This window comes from Pelmatolapia mariae, linkage group LG5, assembly GCF_036321145.2.
Source record: "Pelmatolapia mariae isolate MD_Pm_ZW linkage group LG5, Pm_UMD_F_2, whole genome shotgun sequence".
NCBI classification, from domain to species: Eukaryota; Metazoa; Chordata; class Actinopteri; order Cichliformes; family Cichlidae; genus Pelmatolapia; species Pelmatolapia mariae.
The window spans coordinates 32,226,567-32,251,676 of record NC_086231.1 but is presented as its reverse complement, the minus strand read 5'-3'; the positions used below and the strand labels follow the sequence as shown (position 1 = coordinate 32,251,676).

General features: G+C 39.9%; 1 protein-coding gene across 2 annotated transcripts in view; it reads right to left on the bottom strand.

Annotated features, from left to right (window-relative positions):
* cntn4 (contactin 4) overlaps window positions 1–25,110 on the bottom strand; it is a 189,733-nt gene that overhangs the window by 101,558 nt on the left and 63,065 nt on the right. For both annotated transcript variants that reach the window (XM_063474784.1, XM_063474785.1), the window contains exons 4-5: window positions 24,130–24,305; window positions 7,530–7,625 (exon numbers count right to left, since the gene is read on the bottom strand). In XM_063474784.1, the coding sequence (XP_063330854.1) occupies window positions 7,530–7,625; window positions 24,130–24,305 (272 nt within the window). The remainder of the gene's footprint in view (window positions 1–7,529; window positions 7,626–24,129; window positions 24,306–25,110) is intronic.

Below are 25,110 nucleotides of genomic sequence, written 5' to 3'. Positions count from 1 at the left end.
TGGAGATTGTGAAATGTGTCGGCTGCTAATCAGATTAAGAGCAGAATAATCCCTGATGGAAAAAAAAGAGAGAAACTACTAAATATGAGTCAACAAATACCACGAAATAAACATGTCGCTCCTCATGCTGCATGAAGAGATTAAAACTTCATATAGCCTTTATCAAAGTGCGCCTTCAGAAGGAATTTAAATATCTTATTTTTGACAGGGGAAGCAGAAGGATAGTTGAGCTGATATTTGAATACTGTTGCCAGGCGACTGATCAAGATATCAACAGAAAACCTAAAACAGGTTGACAACTTCAGGCAGCTATCATTGGCCATGCTATGTTCATTTCATGTGACGTACTTTAATTTTATTTATGTTTATAGATCTTTATGTTTTTCTTGGCTGAGCAGTTTAATGTCTCTGATGTTTTAATGTCAGTAATAATAATATTTTCTGTATAATAGGTTAAAAGAAAGTAGAATAGTATGGTCAGAAAAAAACTAAATGCTCACTCAGTCATGATTGGATCATAAATGAAAAATAAACTTCAGTATTTTCATATATTTCCAGCTCTCCTCACCTGAATGACCAGACAATAACTCCCTACAGGGGTGTCCAAATTCAGAGGCTGCATCCTCCTGAGGACCCGGCCTTCACGGTCTACGTGGGCCGGGTCCTCCGAAAGGCCGAGAAGACCGGAAGTGAGCGGCTGTGAAACTGGATGGTCTAGCCAGTCTAGTTTAATAAACTCGGCAGTCTGCTCCTTGCTATGTAAAATATAACAGGACAGTGGCGTAAATTCTCGATCATCTCGCACTTCTGTTTAATCAGTTCTCCGTTTGACATTTATTCAGCTGTGTGAAAACTATAACTTTAATCTCAGTCAAACTGATTTACTCATGAACAAATAAAACACTGAAAAAAGCCAAACAAAAACATTTTTAAGTTATCTAAGTGACTTATATATCACTTAGATGAAAACGATGTGCGGGGAGTTTGCTGTTATCGCCCTGGCTAGCTATCGAGCTGGTGGGTAACAGACGTCTCCGAAAACGTCGGAGCACTTTTGCAAATATGTGATGTCTTGATAAACCGAGCAGATATTTGAAGTTTACACAGCTATATTCTCGCCTGAAAATATCTTAGAAGTTTATTTTGTGACCCAGAAAGAGTAATAAAAGTAATATTAAAACTTAGTAGCGGCCACCATTGTTGGAAACTGGAATTGGCTGGGCCGCGCTATGAATTCTGGGATATGGTGGGCCACGAAGGACATACCCGACCCATCCTTCAAATTCGGGGAAAAGGAAGACGCATTTGTCGGCCGCATTTGGAGGAGTCTACGAATTTGGACAGCCTTCGTGGCGTCGCTGTGACGTATTCGGCCTACAAATGCGGCCTCAGGAGGATGCAGGCCATGAATCTGGACATCCCCTACATCATGACTAGCATAAACTAGGATAACACGATAAGGGAAGACAAAATCACCATATGATAATATGCACAACTGTATCATCACCTGAGCAAGTTTGCAGAATAGTTACACCCTTATCTAATAGATTTTAGTAATTCCTAATATTACCTTGTCATCTGTATTATAGTTAGTGATGCAATCCCTGTTTATCTGTCATTACTGTGTCATTAATCATAGTTTGTATTGTCACCAATAATTAATCTAGGCAGCTGCTGTGCATGCTGCTTATGATATTTGCTTCCATAATATGCAGGTTACACGTCATGCTTATCACAAACACACATGTTGCTGTTATCACCACACAGTAATGTGTCTGTTTACTGTAGATATAGCACAAAGAGATGTGCTGACCAACCCCCCCTAAAGATACACATGCACACATCCTATCTAATCCTGGCTTACATACAGCAGATATGTGCTTCCCTTCCAACCAGTGCACTAACACATTCCCTTAATTTTCTGTTCCTTTGAAATCATTCTCTCTATCACCATCCCCATCTACTTCTTGTGTCCGAACGCATCTTTCTGCATGGGTGACTCCATGCTGCTTACAGCGGGCAGGACAGCTGTCTGCCACACATAATGTGCCCTCTGAGAACCCCCTCTGGCAGGTGGGAACCCACCAGAGCCTTGGGCTTACACAGAGGGTCCTATCTCTATGGGAAGATCTGCAAACATATGGCACTGAATAGGGATGTGCAGAGGTTTTCCTTGCAAGTACCACCCACATGCAGAATTTGATTAAAATGCAATGAGGTCCTTGTCAGGGAAGGAAGGTGGCTTAGGTGGCTCGACAGTCATTATTGTCCTGTTATTGGCTGTCACTCCACCGATGCCATATTGTGATTTATCCTCTCTGTGCCAAAGGAGCATCATGAAACTTGACTGCACACGACTGAAAATGATTCCCCCCCCCAGTCTACCAATACACCACAACAAGCAGAGAATGTGTGTCATTATCAACTTTTCATATTTTCATAACTCTTCGGGGTTTGGGACAGGGTTAGCTCGTTGCTGAAAGCAACTGGATGAAACTGTCCAATACTCTTTCTATTCAGAAGGATGGCTTTCAAACAAACCTTGAAATGCTGTCAAGCTTACAAGATGTCAGCCTGGTGTCGCATTCAGAAACAAACACAACACAGATTTCAAAAATGTATTTTGACCGATTGAAAACTGCCAGGTTAGCGGCCTCTCTTACACCCTCAGAAAAGAGAAAAATGCTGTTTGCTGAATATAAACCTGTGTTCTGTTGTTATCATTCTGAGTCTCCTTTCAGGCTGCCTGCAGATTAAAAAAAAATGTCCTCACATCCTGGATGCATGGCCTTTTCCTCATTAGTCATCTTGTTTCTGTGAATTTATGAGAAAACACACACCATTGCGTATCTTTTGACACGCCAAACAGATTTGCAATAAAACAAGGACACAACTGAGATTGATGACTGAGCTGCTTCCTGAATTCATGTCTCTAGTAGAGCATGTAAAAGCTTTTCAACCGAGGCTCTGCAGCTTTTTACTGTTGTCCGGCATAGTGTTTCTAATCACACGAGCAGTGATATTCATCAAAACATTCCCTCACATGAACTGGAGGATTCCTTTGTATTTATTTTTATTTTTGTATTGTTTATTTAATTATACTTATTATGCTCTGAGTACCCTCAGAGAACCCATTTTTGTTAGTGACACCTTTGTAAATGAAGCAAACTTAAGCTAACGTTAGCTACTGTTCCTCTCTGTTGAAGCTCAGAGCCGACTACAGACACTCAGATTTCGATTCTTATTCATAAAGATGACAAGCCACAGGCTTTTAGTTGTTGTTTGTCTCATTTTTTCAAGTTAAATGATATGGAAACAAGCACCGAGCTGCCTTCACCTATGGGAGTACCACCCATGCCATGAAGCTCCCAGCACACAGATTTTGTGCTGATGTTAATGCCAGAGGAGGTCTGGAACTCTTTAACTTCATGTGATCTGTCACTTGGTGGCTGAGTTGTTGGGATTTCGATTTTGCAATAACACTTAAAATACTCTCGAAGGGAAGAAAATTCACACACTCACTTGTTACAACAGTGGCATCCTCTTACAGTACCACACTCAGATTCAGTCAGCTCTTTAGAACAGCGGCCTCCAACCCTGGTCCGTGAGTTGTTTGGTACCGGGCTGCGAGAGTTGAGGCTCAGGTGTGAAATTTATGGTTTTCAGGATTTTTAATCGTTATTTTTTTAAAATCATTTTTATCGTTAACTCGGTTTCCCTGGGTCTTTTCCCGTGTGTTATGGATAAATCTTCTTGTTTTTGGTACCAGTACTGGTTTTATTTTGTTGTATTTATCCGCAAATACAACGGCCGGTCCGTGGCGCAAAAAAGGTTGGGGACCGCTGCTTTTGAACAACCCCTTCTTTCACAAATGTTTGTAAAGTCAGACTGCATGGCTGGCTCCTTGATTTTACACACCTGTGACACTGCATGTGAAAACACCTGAATAAAAAAATAAAGACTTTTGTCCAAATCATATCTCCATTCGCTATTGTGAATAAAGTGTTCAAAACAAGTTGCAGACTGTATGTTTAAACCAGCTAAAAGTGGAAAAAATGGCAAAACTATTTTATGTAGAATTTGTAAAATACACAAATGTGTGCATATCTGCGTGTGTGAAAATGTGTGCGTGTGAAAAGTATATGGCCCCTGTGATTTGTCTTCTCCGACCTCTGGCTTGGTTACTGGTGAAAAAACAAAAAACGCCTTAAAACCAGTCTTAAATTTATAGTTTCACTGTTCCAGAAGCTTTGTGGAAAAGTAAAGCGACTTGCAGTTTTAAGGAATAAACAAAGTGCCTGGTATTTATTGGGTCCTATTTTCAGAAGTGTATTAATACACATCATGTGCTCTGCTGTGGAAATAAATCATCAGGCTGGTGTATGTGGTTTGTGACTCAGTAAACTAACAGATAGCGAGAAACGAATAAGCGATGGAAACAAAGTTCACAGATCTTAGGATGAATAAATTGTTAGCTTTAGATTCTGATGACAAGAGGAGAGACAAAAGAACACCACCAGGAGCTAAAGCGTATTTGTACGCTCCTTTTTATAATGGTGTAAAAATAACTGGAACTACTAAAGTGAAGCAAAGAAAGGGAAACAGGGCAAGAAACAAACAAATAAATAAATAATAAAATTGTCAAATTACAAACAAGCAAGCAAAGCATTACAATCACACAAGCATTAAACAAAGCACAGATTTAGTCATTTCTCAGGGTGAGCGCTCACTAATTTTAATTCAGTACGTTTTATGCCACTCACTCCCTTTCAGGCAAATTAAATTTGAATTCATTCAGAGGATACATTTTGCTGCCTAATTGCAAGGCTTTATGTCAAAGGATGCCCTATCGTACATGTTCACTCTGACCTTAGCATGACGCCGAAGCGCCAGAGTAGCAGCGGTGCGCCCTGTCACCCGCCGCGCAGCATGCCATTTCAGATGCAACAAAGCAGCGTATCGGGTCAACAAAGAAAAGCACTACTGGCAAAACACTTAGCTCTTTGCCTGCTGATTGATTGCTTTTCATTGTTGCCAGTTTGAATATGCTGTTCCTCTGATGGGCAGCTTGGCAGAACATGTAATCGTGTGTGTGTGTTTAGAGCCAATAGCCCGGCCAGGATTTGTGGGGAAGCCTGTTGAATCCCGATTTAATGTCTGCTGTCTGATATTTTTGTCTGAGTGAGGGATTTGAAAAATGCCTTGAAAATAATTTTGTGAGCTAACACTCAGTATGGACTGGCAGGTGAAGATAATTGCAGTGAATTTCTCATTAAAGGTCATGCAAACCAACACGCTCGTGCATGTTTCAAACGTGCGAGGGCTTTGGGGCAACATGAGAGGGTATAAACCGAAGACGTTTTGTCCTTGTAAATGTTTAATGTTAGAAGAACCACAGCAACAACAAATGATTAAGGCTGTTTATCCAACTGAATGACAGAGCGGTGGTAGCTTCTGTTACAACAGAGAGACGTAATTTACTAAAATGGACTTCTAACTGACACCCTGTATTGGCTCTGTTTATTAGTGAGGAGACAAGTGTCTTGAGGGGGCTTTTCATGTGCCTGTTGGTCTTAAAAAACACAACCTAATTGGATTACTTCGGCACAAATCGGCAGATATGAAGAGAATCAGCGAAGCAACTATTCACAGTATAGAGAACAATCAAACGCGGGCATGTCAGCTCGGCTATTTGAAAGTAAATCTAAAATTCCAAATTACTCCACAGCTTGCCAAGCTTTCACCGGTTAAAACCCCAAAAGGATACAAGCTGCAAACAATTACAATCAATTCAATGCGAGCAGCATTTTTACTAACCAGACCAGTGTATGAATCAGTGATATTTGTTAGGTAGCTGTCAGCTGGGAGAATGTAATCCAAGCAGCTGTTGCATTTAGCACTTCCAATAAGCGAATTGAAGAAGCTGCACAAGGACACATCTGCTGCAATTAGACGAATGGAATGAATAGCTTGGCTTAAAATTTGATTTTTAACTGAGGAATTTACCTCAATTAGCTTTTGGTGTTTTAATAAAATTGTCCAAATACAAATAATATAAATAACCAAGGCTTGTTATTATTATTATTATTATAATAATATACTCAGATTTAGTTTCAATTTTGAATGGCCTCATAAAAAGTAGAGTGAAGTTGACCTTTAACTTTTGGACATATATTTAAAAAAAAGTTATTTTTTGTGAAATATTGCCACATTTTGTAGTTGAATTGCTTGCATCAGTGAATTTGCCAAATTTTAAGAAATTCCCTAAAGGATAAGGTATCACATTCCCGAGTTATCTAGGCTAATGGCCAATAATGTAATTTGTGAGATCACGATTTCCTTCACTTTTGACCCCCGGATTGTAATCAGTTCCTCTGGTCACAGCTGTCACCAGCCTGCTCTTGAGATGAAAAAGGACAGCTTTTCAAATGTCTGAATAGTGCATGTAATTCATGACATTCTTCTCTCAGTTTCAACTAACCATATGAATGATCTTGTAGCTGCTTGAGCAAGATCAGCACATCTAAATGAACCCACCTGAATTCAGAAGGCAGCCTAAGCTTACCTACTGCACGGTCTAGCAGCTAGCTGACCAGCTCCACAGGCAGTGAGCTTATTGTATTTCTTAGTTTAATGACAGCATCACCAGCAGCAGTTAGTTGGTAACCTCAGCAGTGTGAAATAAACCTTCAAATGTTCCTCGAGGCCAGTGCAAAATAACACAATGAATTCTGTTTATAAATTTACAGTTTACTCACTTTATCCGTGTGGTTATTTATTTTTGTGTGTATTCAGACATTTTTGGGATGTAGCAAGCTGAATGAATAATGGATATTTTAAGTCAGCACCGCTTAACCTTAGGCTCTGTTGAGATCTGGTTTAATCATTTCTCTCTTGACAAATCAAAAGTGTGGAGTTTGTTTTAAATCTGAACCATGGTCTCCCCAAACGCAGTATTCCAGTTCAGCTTTTCACAAAGCCTGCTTAGTCACTCGGTCTTTATGCTATTATAACCCAAGCTAACGAAGACCCATTCATCTTCTCATCTGGCTTTCAGCAAGAAAGCAAAATCATTTGTATGCTACCTTCTCACACCTTATAAAATTCAGAGTATCGTTGCCTTGAGCTTGAGAGCAAACGTCGCTGAATAAATAGAGCTGCACAATAGTTTATTTTAACGGCCATGGAAATGAAGTCAAAAAATAACTCTCTCATCAAAGCGCATTCAGCTTTAGGCTCATAACAGAGAGGCTGTCCCACTTCCCATGACCCAGCCGAGAGTGATCACACCTACACGAGGCACGAATCGCTTGGAAATTTTTCCATCCCCACAGCGTCAGGTTTAAGGTGTTGATTACCTAGAGAAAGCCGCTGTTAAACAGGTACATCTCAAAGAGCTCCGTCTGAAAGCGCTTCAGTCATCGTTACTTTGCACAGTGAGATAACTTCCAATTTTCAGTGTGAAACAGACACATGCTTGCTAGTCAACTGAAAGAAAAAGAAAAAGCAAGAGAACTTAGTATTTTTACCTCCAGAATGCGGTGGAGGGCCGCAGAGCAGAACCACTCCTTGACCTTCACGTACTGAAACAGAGCTTCTTCTCTGAGTCTTGAAGTTTTCCAAGTCTGCAAAATAGAAGAAAACAAAACAAGAAAACAGCAGTAAGTAAAATATTCCACAAGCTGGAGGCTGTTACATTTTATTAGCATACACATGAAGGTGCTGTCATGAACAAATTACTGTTTTTCTTACTTCTATTCAAGGTCACATTGTGCGCAACCTAAAGCAGCGTGCAGCAGGTGGGGAAAACGCTCACAACAGGTTGCCCGTTTATTACAGAGCTCGCAGACATAAACACAGCACATACTCACATAGCGCCAGAAAGTTCATGGCCTATATTTCTTCAGACTGTGGGAAGAAACTGATGCTTTTTCCTGTCAAATACAGTACTTGTAAACTCTGAGGGCCAGAGTTCAAACTCACAGCGTGTCAGACGCTGGTGCAAAAAACCTGAAGCCCCGTGTCAAGCAAATGATATACAAAAACATGACGTACGGAACATTTTGAGTAAGTTAGAAAAAACCTTTAAAGACTGCCTGAACCTTCAGCAGCAACAAACTGAACATTTTTGGCAGTAAACAGCCTTTGGCTTTGCCTCAAGCCAAATCAGCCCCCCATGTGTGCCTGTGCTGCCGATATCCAAATTCACGGAGATGGTGCCACAAGTACGGGGGTTTTGGTGGAGAAAGACAGCAATGAGTGATTTAAAAAAAAAAAGCACAGGTAGCGTAAATCAGTGCAGGAGAGATAAGTTGTACCTGACTATTATACATCATACAAAGTCGTTATAGGAAGTGTAAATGCTTTGATATGACTAAAAGGACAAATGAATTAAATTTCTCATTTATTATTGTTAAAAACCTGACAAACTCCCTCAGTGATTAATTAGAAATTAAAATTAAACAACAGAATCTGGATGAAAACCTGTGATGAATTTTAGAAGAAAAACCCTTCGGGGACTGAGCATTAGCATTACTTTCCAACGCCTCCCCTTCAACTGGGTAAAAGCATTGTCTTGTGAGTACAGCGGACAAAGTTTGCAGCGCTATGAACACGTTTTGGATGCAAACTCAAAAATCTTAGGGCTTCTTTAAAAACGAATAAGGACAGGAAGTATCGGAAAGGCAGAATATTTTTAAATATATGTTTGCTTTAAACGTTCAGAGGAGATTGTGCCTTTGCTCAAAGGAAGGGAACTGCATTCAGTTATTTGGCTGCTTTTGTGAGTGTGTGTGTGGATGGGGGTGATGGTGGGCAAGGGGGGTGAGGGCCACCTTATGTCACTTTTGACACACCCCTGTTAGTCACACAAAGATAGGTCGATGGAAGGAAGCACTCACTAGTGTGTGTGTGTGTGTGTGTGTGTGTTGCTTAATTTCTTTTTGCTGGATTTATTTCTTTTGCATACTTGAGAGGACACACTTAAGATAAGGGGGAAATGAAAAGAATGAGGCCTATTATTGCTCCCTGTAACCTGCACTGGTAATTGTATGTTGTGAATAATGAATCTAAGTTAAGCTTGAGCTGAATACATTATGAAAAAAAAAAACTATAACTAAGCACTGAAATCAATAAAGACACACACCCCCACTAATATGAGCCAGACAGCAATCTGAAGCCTGGCTGCTAAGCGGAGAGGGTTGCCGTGGCAGGTCACACATGAGGGATTTTAATAGCTCTGGTGGTAATCAGGTTACCTTTCATTCATCAAACCTACCACCACCGAACCACACAAAGCTATTCCTAGTAGGGCTTTGACACCACAAGTACTGTTAAACTGAAGTATTTTCCTTTGACAGCTGATGGAAACAATAGCAGGTCAGAACCACATCTGACATTTGCTGATGATTTATGCAGAGCAGATCATCTGCTAATCGGAAGGTTGGTGGTTCAGTCCCTCCAGTCTGGGCAGGATACTAACCCCAAGCTGCTTCATCGGAGTATGACTGTCAGATAGAGAGAAGTGCTTGCATGAATGAGCGCTCAGACAGAGTAGAAAAGCGCTATAGAAGAACCAGTTCATTTCAAATTGGATCCACTAATGGTGTACAGAGCTCAGTAAATTTAATTCACACGTTGCATAGAGACTAAGTGTCTGCACTGGTAACTCAGTTTGAAGAGTGCTACATATATTCCTAAGGGAACTACTTAAATACAGATACTTGTAATAAGTACAAAGAAAACATGGATCTACTCGTATATTTAGAGGTTAATTGGCAGCATAATTAAATTAAACAGCTTCTTCTGGCTTCCTTTATTCCACTTCTTGTTTTTTTTAATATTCAGTTTGAGGTCAGAGATCATTTATAAATGTGATTTTAGCTACCGAACCGAATAAAAGACAGACAGCGAATTAATGCATTAAGAGGCTTGATATACTGTCTCAGATTTATCCATACATATTCTCCAAATTGGATTAATTAACCTTAATTAACCTTGCAATATGCAGTATATTGTCAAGTCAGTTCGAGCGGTGGCGCGGACACGAGCGCTGTCTTTGCAGACCTGCTCGTCTCAAAACTGCAAACAATCCACTTTCAAATGAGATTACTGATTAGTTCAGCTCCAAGTGATCTAAATGTAAAATTATCGGGCTCAGTGATTTATGAAGAGGACTATAAGGTCAGTTAATATGTGTCATATTGGCCACAGAACAAGTCAATTAAGAGGCTGCCTTTAATTATTTCTTTAAACATAAATCTCTTCTTAACCCAAGAGTACGCTTTAACTAATAGCGATCTGAGAGTCTTAAGCCCTATTAAAAGAGCAATTCCTAATATTTTTCTAAAGATTAATGCCAGATTGGACCTTTAAGTGTCAAATTGAATGTGTCTCCCTGAAGGATGTAAAACCAAAGTCAGCATTCTTGCCTAAAACTAGAGAGACAAATAAAGAAAACACCTGAATCAATACATGGGGTAAAGTCATTCAGAATAATTTGGCAGAGTGCTACAATTTTAAAGAACAGCACCAGTTTCTGCCTGAATAATACACATGCAACATCTAAAATAGTGTCCTCCCATTGTTCTTGGCTACAACTGCTAAAGCAAAGTTGCACTGTGGTGTTGGTGGAGAGCAAAAAAACAAAAACCAGAGCAGGACTTTGTTTTTGTTTTCCTGTCTGTGCCTCTGGGGCACTTGTACCTGAGCTCAGTGAGGTCGAGGAGCTGAGAAAAAGCATCTTGGGCTTCCTGGTGTACACATGCAGAGGACACTATGGATTACTTCACATTTAAAAACATGCTGTCCAGTAGACTTGGACGGCTGCTGAGAAAGCATAACAAAGTGAGGCTGACGTTCATGCTGCCTCTGCCGTGACCGGGGTGCCGGCACAACTAGCTGTGTTGAGCCCGCAGGACTCACTCGTAGCGCTTGCTGCCCACCGGCTTTGTTTTATCAGGGACTGTTTGTGATTGTGTAGAGGGGAGCACAGGTGTGTGACTGTGAAGGACACTGAACTTTAGGAGATAAACTCACTGATGGAGTAAGAGACGCCGGCTACTTGTGAAGGGTAGCGGTGCATGATTTGTCTCTGTCGTACCCCCTCTCCTTCTATAATCCACCCAGATTTTTCTCCACCTCTAATAATCACAGTAACAATATGAAGTATTTTTTTTTTCAAACGTTCTTAGTTCCTGTTACAACAACACCCAAAACGTGAAAAACAATTCAGCTCAATACATAAATATAATATCATAAAAGCTTAAACTAAAGAAAGAGCTCAGTTAAACCAAAAAACAAACAATCTGACAGGATAGCAGGTGGTATGAAGACTTTCTGCTTTTGTCAATGCAGTAGCTAAGTTAGCAAGAGCAGTAAGTGATTCAAAGGGTTGTTGGGATCCATTAATTAGCCATATCCATCCACAGTCTTTGTATGGCCTCTGTGTCAGCTGATCCTCTGGGCTTTTTTTTTTCTTATTCATGCAACACAAATGTTCCTTCACAGTAACGTGTGGGATTACACCACTTTTTAATGACGACTAGTGCATCCCATGCACATTTCTTCTTGCTGAGATTAACGTCTCTATCGTCCTGAAAATTCCGGCCATCTAGTACAGTCAGACTGAGGAACACCGGGAGTTTGGCAACGTCTCTCTGCAACGCTCCATGAGACAGACACATAAGTCACACTGAGCAAGAAAAACAAACTTTATCAGACGATAAAGTCACAAAAAAAGAAACAACAGCAACAACAACAGGCTGCTACGCATCATGGCGCCAGGAAAAAAAAGCGACATTTACCACTCATTGGAAAATGTTATTTTAATGAAATAACATTATGATGAAGTTTAAAACATAAAAGAATGACTTATTGTTTACTGAACTTGAGATAGAGATATCCATCATACTTCCTTGCCTTCTATTTTGATCGATGTGGTGGTTATATGCATCGTCTGTTATTTCCCTTTCTTACCTGTCAGAAAACTCTCCACTGTCTTTTGTAATTTTGCACCCTGAAGCTTGACAGCGCTGGAAGTCTCAAAGCACTCCTGTTAGTTTATTGTTCCCACATGAAACAGTTTTATTCAACTTCTCAAATCCACTCCACATTTTTTCATCCTGGTCATGCGCTCCTCCGTGAAATAGCTCTATACCCCACACGTAGAGCGAGCCCCACAGTTTTAGAACCACCACACTCAGCTGCACTATTATAATGCAGGCAGGGCTTAAACTACCACGGAGTAGTCCAGGAAAGTAATCATTTTGAGGTACTAACTCCAATATAGTCTTACTGAATCTCAAATTGACAACATTTCAGAGTGCAACATTGTTATTATTATTATTATTATTATCATTGATATTGTTATTATGCTTCATTTTGTTCTGGCTACAGATATTAAGAAGGTAGATGCTACACAAAACACAAGCTTGCAACATATCTCAATAAATTAAAATAAATAATAATAAAAATCAAAATTCATGATTTTACATCATAAAATCATGAATTTTACACATACACATTCTTAATAATTAAATTTAGAATTAGAATTTTATATTTTAAAGTGTGATTATAATATAGCCTCAGAGATAATCTGCTACCACCATTCCTTTATACTTTGCACTGTATGAAACCATTCATATTGTTGGAGGTTGGGTTTCTGTGCCCAGCATCTCAATTATTTTAGAAATCTTATAATAAAATATTTTATTATGCTCGTGGCTGTACATTAGTTTAATCCTAAAGAACTTGCACAGAAATCCACCTATTTGATTAATGCACTTGTTTGTCCTGCTCTTTACTGTAAAAAACACGTCTGTCACACAAATGGATAACTGAACATCAGTGCGGACATCCACAAATGGGATGACAAAGTCACTGTCTACAATCATTTTTACACAGCAAATCACTGTCCTCCTAAATTCCAGTAGTTTTTCTACACTGTGAAAAGCCGGCACCCGGTTTTGGCTGGTTGGTGACCAAAAGCGCTTAAAAAGGCACGCAGGGAAAATATGTCTGCAGATGTCCATATAAGACGCTTTCTTGGAGATTTATGATGTGTGTAGAATTCAATCAAGACTCAAAGCTTAAATTAGGTGATTTATTTTTATTGCTTTTTTTCAGTTTCTTTCACTGTCACTCAAAGGTGATTAATGTTGTAGCAAGGCTAATCGACTTCCTTCTTCCCAATGGGCTTTATCTCAGACTGGTGTGGCTCATCAGAGATCACTGATGAAAGCTTGTAGCTGCAATATCTGCACTGCTTTTTTTCTCCCCTTTGCCTCTTCAGTGAAATTAATTATTTTGCTTCTACAGTCGTCTTTTTTATTCATGGTGGTACAATAAAAAGCTGCAAATAGATACGCGGTTTTCTCCTAAACACTGCTTGCATTATTGGGCACAATACAAAATTTCACGGCCGCTCAAAAATGGTGAAAGCTGAATCTTTTTTCTTCTTTTTTTTGGATTAACCCCACCATTTACTTTCATCTAAAAACACGATAGAAGGTTAGATAAAAGCATCCGAGCCTTCCCAAAATATGAGCCTATAGAACAAAGTCAACAAAAGCCAGAGACATCTAAGGTACTGAATTTGTTCCCCCCCAAAAAGTCGTTGGCATTATTTTTGGCTGAGATGAAAGCTGTTGGGATTTATGAAGTGGTGATGTCTACTTCACTAAAGGTACTGATTGTGCCTGTTCACAGCGACAGGCATGGCCTCACCCATGCTGAAAGCATGCAGCAATAGTGGCAAAATCCACCCCCCGCCCACCCTCCCCAAAAACCAACCTCCACCTTCAGTCATCCACTCTCAGCAGCCAAAAAAGACCAAAAGAAGCATTGTTGTGAAAGGTACTTTGGGAAAGTCGCAAAAAGCATAATTTACAATATGGTACGGCCGATGCCTTCAGATGCGGGAGGGGGGGGGGGCTTGGGGTGCATTGTGGTGGGAGGGCTTGACCAAAAGCCTGTTTTTGTTTTTTTTTTAAAGCGCACACAGCTGTGCACATGTTCAAAAGAAAGCATGAAAGCACAGACTTTGCCTGCAAGGAAGGGATATCTCAAATAACATATCCATTAAATTTGTCACTGAAAGGAACAGTGGCGAGCGCAAGTCCCTTCGAAATTTCATTAAAATATTATAGAACTGAGCTAATGTTTTCCGCACAAAAGCTTCAGAGTAATGTTCAAAACGGGAAGTGGCTAACAATGATTAATAGCTTCAGAATAAGTAAACCTGATGTCCCATCTAGATCCATTAGCATCAATTATTGCAAACCTGGGCTGGCATTACAAACAATGATCCAGATTAAGCTGATGATCACATCCCAGACATATGAGCTTTCCAAATGCCAGCACAACTTATCATACTTCAACAAGCCCGTCCAACCGTGAACATTAGATCCATCACAACCTGCTACCCCCTTGAGGATGCTCTTTGTCTTCAAGTGGAAGGTGGATATAATGTGTTTGTGTGTGTACGAGGACATCACATCTATGTTTGTACTGTCTGTGCCTGCGCAAAGGTGGGAGCCAGCACAGAGGTGTGTATTCAGTGATTTTTATCAGCCTGTCTGTCACTAGACAAGACGAGACGAATGCGTGGAATGAAAAAAAAAAAAGATCTTTAAAAGTATCTTTAATTCTCCTGCCTCGACTCTGGTCCTCATCTGGCCCACCTTGAGTCTAAAAGCACTGTGGTTTGCAGTTAGTGGAGTGCTCTTTACTTACCCGTATATTGTGAAAAGAACATTATGAAAAGACAAGTCAATGTCTTAAACTTGCTTCTTGCTAATGCCAGCAGGGGGCGACTTCTACAACTGTCGATAGTTGATAGCAACATGACATTGAGCTCTTTTTGTTAAAAACACCACTAATGGGTGACTCTATGAGCTCAGACACTTTCGTTTCAAGTTTTACAGAATGCAGAGCCCGTTCTCACTCCCGAGGCGTAACATCCCGACGTTTTGTCACGTCCTGCGGCGTTCCTGAGGAACGCGAAAGGTGACCTTCCACGTTGTTATGGTACGCGGCGGTTTCCAGCCCTGTACTGCAGCCCTAAACTTAACCTTATCACTAAGCCTAACCATAACCTTATGCCTAACCTTAACCATAACCTTATGCCTAACCATAACCTTATTCCTAACCTTAACCATAACCGTATCCCTACGCCTAAACCTAACCTTATGGCTAAACCTAACCATAACCTTATTCCTAACCTTAACCAGCACTTTAATGAGGTGAAATAGTGTTTTCTAAAGCGATTTTAGGGAAAAAGCGAAGATGTGTAGATTGAGTCCAAACGGTTCTCATGTGTCCGCAGTTTTCCGATGTCGTGACGTAGGAACGCCTTGGGTGCCCGAAAACGTAATATGTTGACGATTTGTCACCTAGCGTAAAATGTTACGATTTGGGAGTGAGAACGGGTTGGAATGCACTACAATGGTTAGTTTGAAAATTATGGACAAGATTCGAGCCAAGAAGGAGGATAAATTGGGGTTTTATTTTCCTTTACCATGTAACTGACACAACGCTAGCCTTGGTTTCTGAGATCATAGAGTGGTTAGAGTCTCTATCCCCAAAAACACCAAGGCAGTGATAGTAAAAACAGCCAGTCTGCTGTAAGGCTCTGTTACAGCTGCCTTCATTTATATACAGTCTCTGGGTAGACCTTCGGATAAGTATAGAGTTGCATGGAGGCCGACAGTAGTATTTTTAGAACTGAGATTAAAGTGCATATATTTTGATGCCGCACTTCCATGAAATTTGCAACATTCTAACATATGCCGATAAAATAAAGTCATGTTGCAAACAGCAAGATTACCCAGTCCTCTGTTCAAAAAACACTGAATCCTACTTTTTAAGCGAAGTAGCTGGAAGTCATTTTTCCACATTCACCCTGCTTATTTGACTTGGGAAAGTTCACACATTATTCCATTCCCTGCTAGCCTTGCACTTAAACAGCCTACATTAGACATTAGCTGCATCAGTTCATTAACAATTGATACCAAACACAAACCAACGCTGTGCATCTCGTTGTACATTTATTGCATTTAAGTTTAAACTGACTGCTGATTGGTTAGTGTTAATATTAGCTTTTATTAGGCAGTGACTCCCTGTACATTAGTACATTAGGGCAATGAAATACCAGCTCAACTCAAACTAACACACTTTCAGAGGCCATCATGAATGCTGGATCCCAACAAAACCACAATGGCAATGCCTTCAAGTACATCAGTATCATCGATGTATCCATATCATGTTCTTTCAAGGAGCTGATGAAGTTTTTCTCAAGCCACAGGGTAACTACACGTTTTTCCCCTAAGTAGTGCTGTTTATTACTAATACACATATTTGGATGTGTACTGGGACTGTCACTATATTACCTGACAGTTATTTTTCAGACATTTCATAATGACAATACTGTTGTGACTTCTCACAGAAAAAGTTTTTTAAAAATTTCTGTGGGCAAAGTGGAAAACTGTTCTGGGGTCTGTTGAACTGAAATGAACTGAAATTCTTTTTAAAACATGAAACCTCTGGACTAAAGAGGAGAGGGGGGCATCTGGCTTTGTATCATCACTCAGTTCAAAAGCCTGCATCCCTGGTGGAGGTTGCATATCTGGAAAGGCACCATCAATGCTGAAAGGTTTTTAGAGCAACAGATGCTCCCGTCTACATGACGTATTTTTGAGGGAGGGCCTTGAATATTTCAGCAAAAACAATGCTAAACTGCATAATTCATCTATTACACAAGCACCATAGTAAAAGAGCCAAGGTGCTTAAATGGCCTGCAATAGAGACAATTCTCCAACTGAAAACATTTGGAGCATCATTAAATAAAAAAAAAAGAACAGAGCAGATTGAGGACTGTATCAGACAACAATGGGACAACATTCCTCTCCAAAAAGTCCAACAAATGTTCTCTGCGGCTCCTAAATATTTACAGACTGTTGCAAAAAGAAGCAAAGCTGCTACACAGAGGCAAATGTTCCAGCTTTTTGGACACATTTTCTTTCTTACATTTTCTCAATTTAACCCTGGAGAACCAATGGGGTCAGATCCGACCCCATTGGTTTTCTAGGGAAACCATGGGGTCAAATTTGACCCCATGCGTTCTCCAGGGTTAAACATTAGTTTAATACATCCTATTGTGATTAAGACCTCTTACACAGCATTACATTGTTGGGATATGGGATAGTACACAATTATGATATTAAACATGTACATTTTTTATATCATATGTACATTTTGAAACCCGTGATGTATGTACCGGTGTACTCTCACTTTAACAATTATTTAGGAATGTAAAAACGCAAAAATGTAATGTGCTCTAAAAGGGTTAGGGGCGGTACTGACTTTGCTGAGCACCCTCCCCCGCCAATTCCCTGCATGTATCATCAAAAACGTTTTCCCCATTTCAAAGGCTGGACAGCTAAAGAGGTAAACATTAAATGCTGAGTGAGTTATTCCACTTTATAGCAGGTTCCCAAGTGTGATATGTTGATAGTGTACTGCGAATAAAAAAAAATAAAAGCTAGATCATACCCATTAGCTATTTACACCTCATTAACTAAGTCAATATACTCACACCACATTATCACTCAGCTGAGAGGAGTCCAAAGGATTTATTTGCATTTAAATTAGATATTCATATTTCCCCTTAAGGATTTAAAGCCTACTCCGGTGACATCAGGAATTTCCCACCCCTCCTATGTCCTTGGCAAAATATGAGCTTTTCTGACTCTGATAAGACACTTAATTGAGTAAGTGAATATTCACTCCTACTCAAAACGGGATATATAGCGTTTCAAGGAAAGTTCAGTATACAACACTTTATTTTCTTCTTGAAAGCTCAACCTTCTTGACATCTCTGGTCACGGAAACTTCAGCAGTGAATGAGCTTGTCACTGCATTCAAAGCACAGCCCTCGGAGTGCCACCCATATAAGAAGCCCACACTATCATTCTGTTATTGAATATGCGGCCTGTTCATCGGTATGAATTATGTGTGTACATCTTTTACATAATCAGCGATACAGAATCAATAGACATACTAATCAAGGGCAGCAAGTATTGAGTGGGAGCGCCCACTAGCCATCAGTTATCCTTGCCTCGGGAGGTAGACAGCCACAACCCTTGCGAGGGTTACCGTCATCCATCAAAAGTTTGTGACACGGACACGAATCCCGAAGTATCTGGAGCCCCGCCAATTCCAAAGAACAACCTTGAAGGCGTCACGGAGCGTGCAGACTAACAAATGTTAACTGAGGAATACCATTCAACTGAGCAAGTCTCATTGTACAGTTTACTCTTGTTCTACACAATATATGCTACGCTCAACCTCCGGAAGGAGATAACACTTTAGCAAATACAAATCCCGACTTTTGAATTACAATTTAAATGGAAATGTATGATTTAAGTTCAGACCTATAAACAGGTCTTAAGTGTCAATGCAATCTAAATTCAACAAGACCAATAATGGATTTTTAGAAAGATTACTCACCTGGAACAAGATTAAGACACCACTAATACCTATTTAATTAAAGAAAAGGCAAAAATCCCTCACACCCTGAGATAAATGACTGAATTAGAAGGCAGAGCATGTTCACCGAACAACAACGCTTTCCTGTGCTCACAACGACTCACTATCAGGATTTCATTATCAATTCTAAGACCCGGCTCAAAATTAAATATCTTTTGACCTTCACGCTGAGTCAAAACAATTAACTATGGCACTGATTTATTTGATTTTGTGAGAAACTAGCAGCTTTTGAGGCTCCCATCACCAAATATCTGTACCGGCAGACCCGCGCTTTTGTCAGTCTTCAACAAATGTCCTAATTAACTGGTCTAGTCTGAAAAGTAAAATGGAAATGGAAAAGTTCCCATTCCATGACCATTTGCATGTAATAAAAAAAAAATCACTGTAGTCCACAAAGATATGCAGCAGTTGATTAGTAATTGATCAATAACGCAAAAAGTCTTTGACGTGTTTGCAACTGTGAGTGTGACTTCGGTTTACATTTGTTTGGTCGACCGACATTTACAAGACAAGACAGCAGAAGGAGAACTACCATCGACTGATAAAACAAGATGCTGAGGTAAATACAATCGTCCAAATGGAGGGAGCAAAATACTTCTTTCATAAGCGCAAAGCAGAAAAGCACACAAAAACGAGCTTCTTTTGTGATGTGTGGTTGAAAAGCACTGGGCAGGCAAAAGACATTGCTGCCGGTGAAAGCGCTATGGTTACCGGTAGCACCGAACAAAACCCTAACACCCTGTTCCATCCTGTGTTTCACTTCCTACTGTTGGTCATGAATGCTGAAATGTAAAATGTGTTTTAAGCACAGTGCTGAACATCTATCCTCTGAGAGAGGCCGTGATGTATAAATGCTCCACAAAAAAAAAAAAAAAAAAGCACACGCTTCAAGTAGACCTTGGGGTAGATGCACTGCTCACAAACATTAAGGGAATACTTACATCACACATCAGATCTTGATGGGTGAAATATTCAAGTTGAAAATCTTTACTGGCGTGCACTGTCATTTTTATTATTTTAGATCAAAATGATGGGACAGCGATCAGTGGAAACCAAACTCATCGGCCCCTTTGAAGCCTGGATTCAAACCCACACCAAAAATAATTAATTTGTTTTTTGAGAAGCAGATTTTGATTTTGCTAAAACGTTTGTGTAGTATTTAGAATATGACAAACTATGCTGAATGGTCTTTCCCCATACAACCCTCCGATTCACCTGGGCTTGGGGACCCACACTAGGGGTACACTACCCCTAAGAATGAGTTTGCGCCTCCTTCTGATCCCAAACAGGAAGCCTTCTGTGCATAAGTCAAATGTGTTAGCCACTACAGCATGGAGCCACATGAGTAAACTATTGATGTTTCTCACATGACGTCAAGCGCACATTGCCTGAGATTTGTCTCCCATACTGGGAGTAACACAGTCACCTGTCGCTAGGGTGACAAGTGTATTCCCCAACTGGTTGACAGCGGTTCCTCAGGGTTGCTGGTGTGATGCAACCTGCAAATGGAGACTGGAGAATGGTTTCCCTTCAAAGGAAAAGTTGTGCCTGTCATGTGGTTGGGTTCGGTCACAGAAAAAACTATGTGCTACAGACACTCACACGTTACCTGAATTATTTTTTTATTTAGATTTCCCATTTCTGCAGTAGTTCACTAAAATTAGGTTACAATGAAATACATTTTTGTTTCACATTATCATGTACTTTAAGTAAAAAATTGCTACTATTTTAGATTTCACTTCTCTGTAACTCCCATGAAAACATAAAACACCAGCAAAGTGTTTGTCCGCCAATTCTGTGGCTCTTACCTTTAACCCCACTGATTTCTACAGAAAATGCACAAATTCCACATGCGTGATATTTTTGGTACATCTGTGATTTCTCTAACAGGCTGGTCAGTGCAGATTTAAACTTCACTCAAACAAACGTACCGGGTGGTTGTTGTGGAATATTTCCAGGTTTGAATTGATGTGCATTCTGTGCGCTAATGAGTATTTACTGTGTCTGTGGTATCGACTGTACAGCGTGTATGTGTGTGGTAATGACAGAAGTGTCACCATGTGCAATTGTGTGACTCAGTGATGTATTTTTAATAGTCTGTGCAAAACAATGAATGCTCTGTGGCAAAAACAAAAGGTCTAGCATTTAAGATAGCATTTCCTTTTGTGGGATCAGTTGTTTGGTCTTTTTGTGAGGTTTGTTAACATGAAAAATGCAGCATATCATCCGATCCTCAGATAACATATTTTGTTGAGTTACTTCTACAGTTATGCATGTAATGAAAGTTCCTCCAGTTATGAACAGGATGACTAGCTGTTCGCAATTATCCGTAGTTTCTGTTCCAATCCTAATTTTTTTCTCATGCTGTTTTTGAAAGTTGTTTCATTTTCTTTGTGCCTTGCATTGCCCCGGTCTGTCTCTCACTGCTCTGTGTCAGATCTAATTCTTTCTTTCAGTGTAGTCTTTCATTTCATTTGATTCCTGCTTTATTTTGAAGGTTAGTTCCTCTTGTGGCTTTCTCTTTCTTTTTTACGTCCTTTCTTCGTTCAACCTTGTTATTGTCACGATTGACTTCACCTGTACCTTGATACATGCATGGTTTCTTTCAGTCTTTGTGTGCCTGCCTAGTGTTCCTGGATTTTATTGCTTTTAGATGTGGTTTAAAAATTGGACAAACTTGTGTTATAGTACATTGTTTTTATTATTGTTTCTGTAAGTAACAATAGGACTCCTTCCCTTTACCTTCATGTCCCCAGCGCTGAAGTTTCCTTGACAGTTTCATCCTCTTCCTACGGTATACACTCTAGTTATGCTCCATCTTTTTCCACAGGAAATCAATTATAGTAAGGACACATTTTCATGACAGTGCACGATTACACTGAAGATGGGGCAGACTTTAAATCTCTTGACTTTTGACCTTTTTGATTGTAGCAGATGTGCATTTATATGGCTCCAAATGATTACGCTCATGCTGGCTCTGACGGGTGCAATTAGCACTGGGCTTATTAGAGGAGCGAGTCAGTTCAGACCCTGTCTTGTGTCAAAATCAGTCAAATTATGCGTAAAACTAATTACCATCAAAAGGTCATGACCTTTACTGGAGGAAAAAATATTGCTGTTAGGTGCTGAAACACAACTTATACCTGCACTGTGTGCATCTGACTAGGAGTCGATGTTGCTTGAGCAGGATATCTCCGACTACCTCCCTGCAGGAGGACCTCACTCATATCCTTTACTTCCCTTGAATTTCTATAAAGAATTGCATGACACTCTAAAGTAATACCAGTTGCCCTTTAAATTATTCGCTTGAACCTTTACCATTCAATCATGCAGTGGAGTTAATTAAGCTATACCAAGAGTAATAAAGAAGATAGATGATATTCGGTCATACACGCACACGCCGACTCTGTGACAACAACTGCAGGTTGGTAAGGTCAGAGTCCGACAATTGATGGAACTGTCATCCTATCATAGTGGAAATTCGCCAGCAGAATCAGATCATGGATTGACTTCATGCTGGTCCAAGGAACTAAACAAATGGCCTGAGGCACATTGGTGGCCTTGTCCCCAAACACCAAACCTCAAAATCTAATCTGAGCTAGTGATCACTCTTTTGCCTTTAATGTCATGATTTACTCCTGTCAAATAACTGGCACATAAAGTAGGCACTTATTGACTCAGTCCTGCTAGAAATATGAGGTCCAGAGGCTTGTCAGTTAGACTCATCAAGATCCATCAAACAATCTGTCGTCCTCCTGGTCAGAAATCAGTATGATAGGGCCATTAAAAAAACTTCAATCTGCAAAAGTGATGGTGCTGACTTTGCATTTCTTCATGAGTGGGTGTGCTGTTTTTGTTCTCTGAAGTAACGGAAAGTAAAGTTTCATCAGCTAACCCTTGGTGCTCCTTAATGGCTACTTTCAGCTGCTCTGCGTTTCCGAAGAGGCTATAAAACTTTGTGACAGGCCTGTGATACAACTCGATGAAGTTCACATCTAACCAGTGACAGTGATACTGAGCTGAGTGAGTGATATCCTGAACTTTTCTGTCGCTAAGCTGTTTTTGCTACTGTTTTCCTTTAGTTAGCTCACGTTAGCTAGAAGTTTACTGGAAATTTACTTTACTTTAATGTGGAAGAAACCTAACCTTTCCAGATTAAGGAAATTTGTAAATAATCTCATATGAAGTTTAACGAACTGTTAACCAGAGGGGAAATGTGACTTCTAGGATACGCAAGTGTAGCATTAGCTGCCATAATGTTAGCTTACAACTATCTACTGTTATCTAGCTGAGTGTGATATAGTCTGTTGTCTAATGTCTAAAGTCTAATTACTAACTCTGACAATATTACAAATAAATAAGCACATTTATGCTAATGCTGTTGGGGTATAGAGGGTTAAAAGAGACTGAATGGTCACTTAGCTAATAAGCCATTAGCATACAACCAATGTTAATGCTCAAACTTGGCTAAGAAGTTTAGTTGAGTCTGCAGAACGTACAACCAAGACCTGAGCCTTCCTTTTTTTTTTTTTTTTTTTTTTTTTTTTTTTAATGTGAGCTATCCAGATTTATTTCTGACTCGTACATACAAACAAATGATGTCACGGTCAAAAAACTATTTGCTGCTACAGCGCACATTTCCATTGCCATTTCTAACCTTTTTTTTTTTTTTTTTTTTTTTTGTCTGTCCCATTTGGTTCTTTAGCCGTCAGAATTGTTGTCTGAAGACCAACAAGGATACCAAATGGATTTATTTTGCCAAATGGATCATCATGGCATTGCCGTATTGGTCCATTTGATCAACTTTTGTTGTTATTATTTATTTTATTTTCAGTAGTTACAGATGAGACAGACATGATTGGGGGATAGGAAAGGGAGAAAGAAAGAGAGGAAGGAAAAGAAAAACAGAAGGGAAGAGGGACAGTGAGAAAGGGCACTTACAAAGACAAAGAGAAAAAAAAAATCTCCTGGATCACCTGTTGAGAGAAAAAGAATAGAAAACAAGCAAAAAAAAAACAAAGCAACATACTAAACACAACACCATCATGTTAATCTAGCTAAGTGTAAACAGCAATAAATACTAAATATTGAATGTTGTTGTGCAGCACAGACAGCGCACAATGTGCTTTGAAGTAGCAGCTAAGAAAGGTGTAGTTTATGTCTACGAACAGTGAACACCCATGTGCACACCCGTGTGGATCAGCGCGCTTGTATACAGAAGGTTTCCCCATGTAACGGTCTGAGCCTTCCACTTCAACACAGTGCCTGTACTCCAAGACACCTCACAGGAAAAGGTTGATCTTTTTCCTCCACTGCAGTGAGTTTAGCGCTTTCTGTTTGCCTACTGTGCAGCCATTTATAGAGTAAACGTCAGTCAACACACAAATAGCAAATAGCACCTCAGAGATAACTTTCTCCATGTTAAACATGTCATGAAGAGCAGCCCACTATGTTATCCTTGTTTGTGACTGACATGTTTTTCCCTTTCTTCCTCTATTTTTTACTTTTTTTTCCTCCAATGGAAGCCAAGAAGCCTCAAATGCTCGCCTAAAGAAAATAGAAAAAAAATAAAAATAAACTCACATGCGAAGGTTAGACTGGCCTCTCGGCTAACGATGGTCCCGAAAGAGTTGGAGGCGAGGCACTGATACGTTCCAGCATCTTGGTCTTTGTTCAGATGGCTGATTCTGAGGTTGCCCCCAGAAAGGCTGTAGTGAGATCCAGTTTTGGGATTTATTTCCGTGCCGTTTAGTCTCCATCTAAAAAAGAGAGAGAGAAAGAGAGAAAAATGAACATGTAAATTTAACAAATTAAACACTGTTCAGTGTAGACTGGGGCAATGGAAGTACGCCAGAGCACAAGAAGAAGAAGCAGAACGTGACTTGTATATTTGATTGTTTTTCAACAGGAGAGAAATGAAAGGTGGAGAGGACCCAGAAATCATGCCCTCCAGCTTAGTGTTAATCTAAGCAGCAGTGAACCACTATGGTGCCAAGGACTTGACTCCCTGAGAATAGATAGCATTTCAGGCCATCCATCTTGCCAGACCCCAGTCAGACCGCATAAAAATCCTGCTTAATCATTATGGTACAACAATTAAAACGAATGCCTGCAAGCTCGCCTTCACACTCGTACATTCTAGACCCTTCCACTTGATTATCATTGGTGTTAGGATGAGTGGGTGGGTGGGCGGGACCAACGAAGGGTATAATTCACTTAAAATGGCAACAGACTCTCCAATCTCTCCAAACAGATGCACCTTATTAAAGAAACACAGGTGGGAGAAAAATCAGTCATTTCAGAAAAATGGCTTCAAGCCATAACTCACTTCAACCAAGGCAACAAAACCTAAAAAAGACAGAGAAAAGAGCTCATACATTGCCATTTGTTATTGATGATGTATAACTATCTCAGCTGTAAAAAGGTACTGCACAGATAAACAAGCGTGAAAAGAAGATTTAATATGGCACTGGATAATGGACTACCCGGATCTGATTTGGGCTTCGAGGGGTTTTGTAGCTGATTATTTCTTTGAGAAGGAGTTTTAAAATTTCTTTTGCTTTG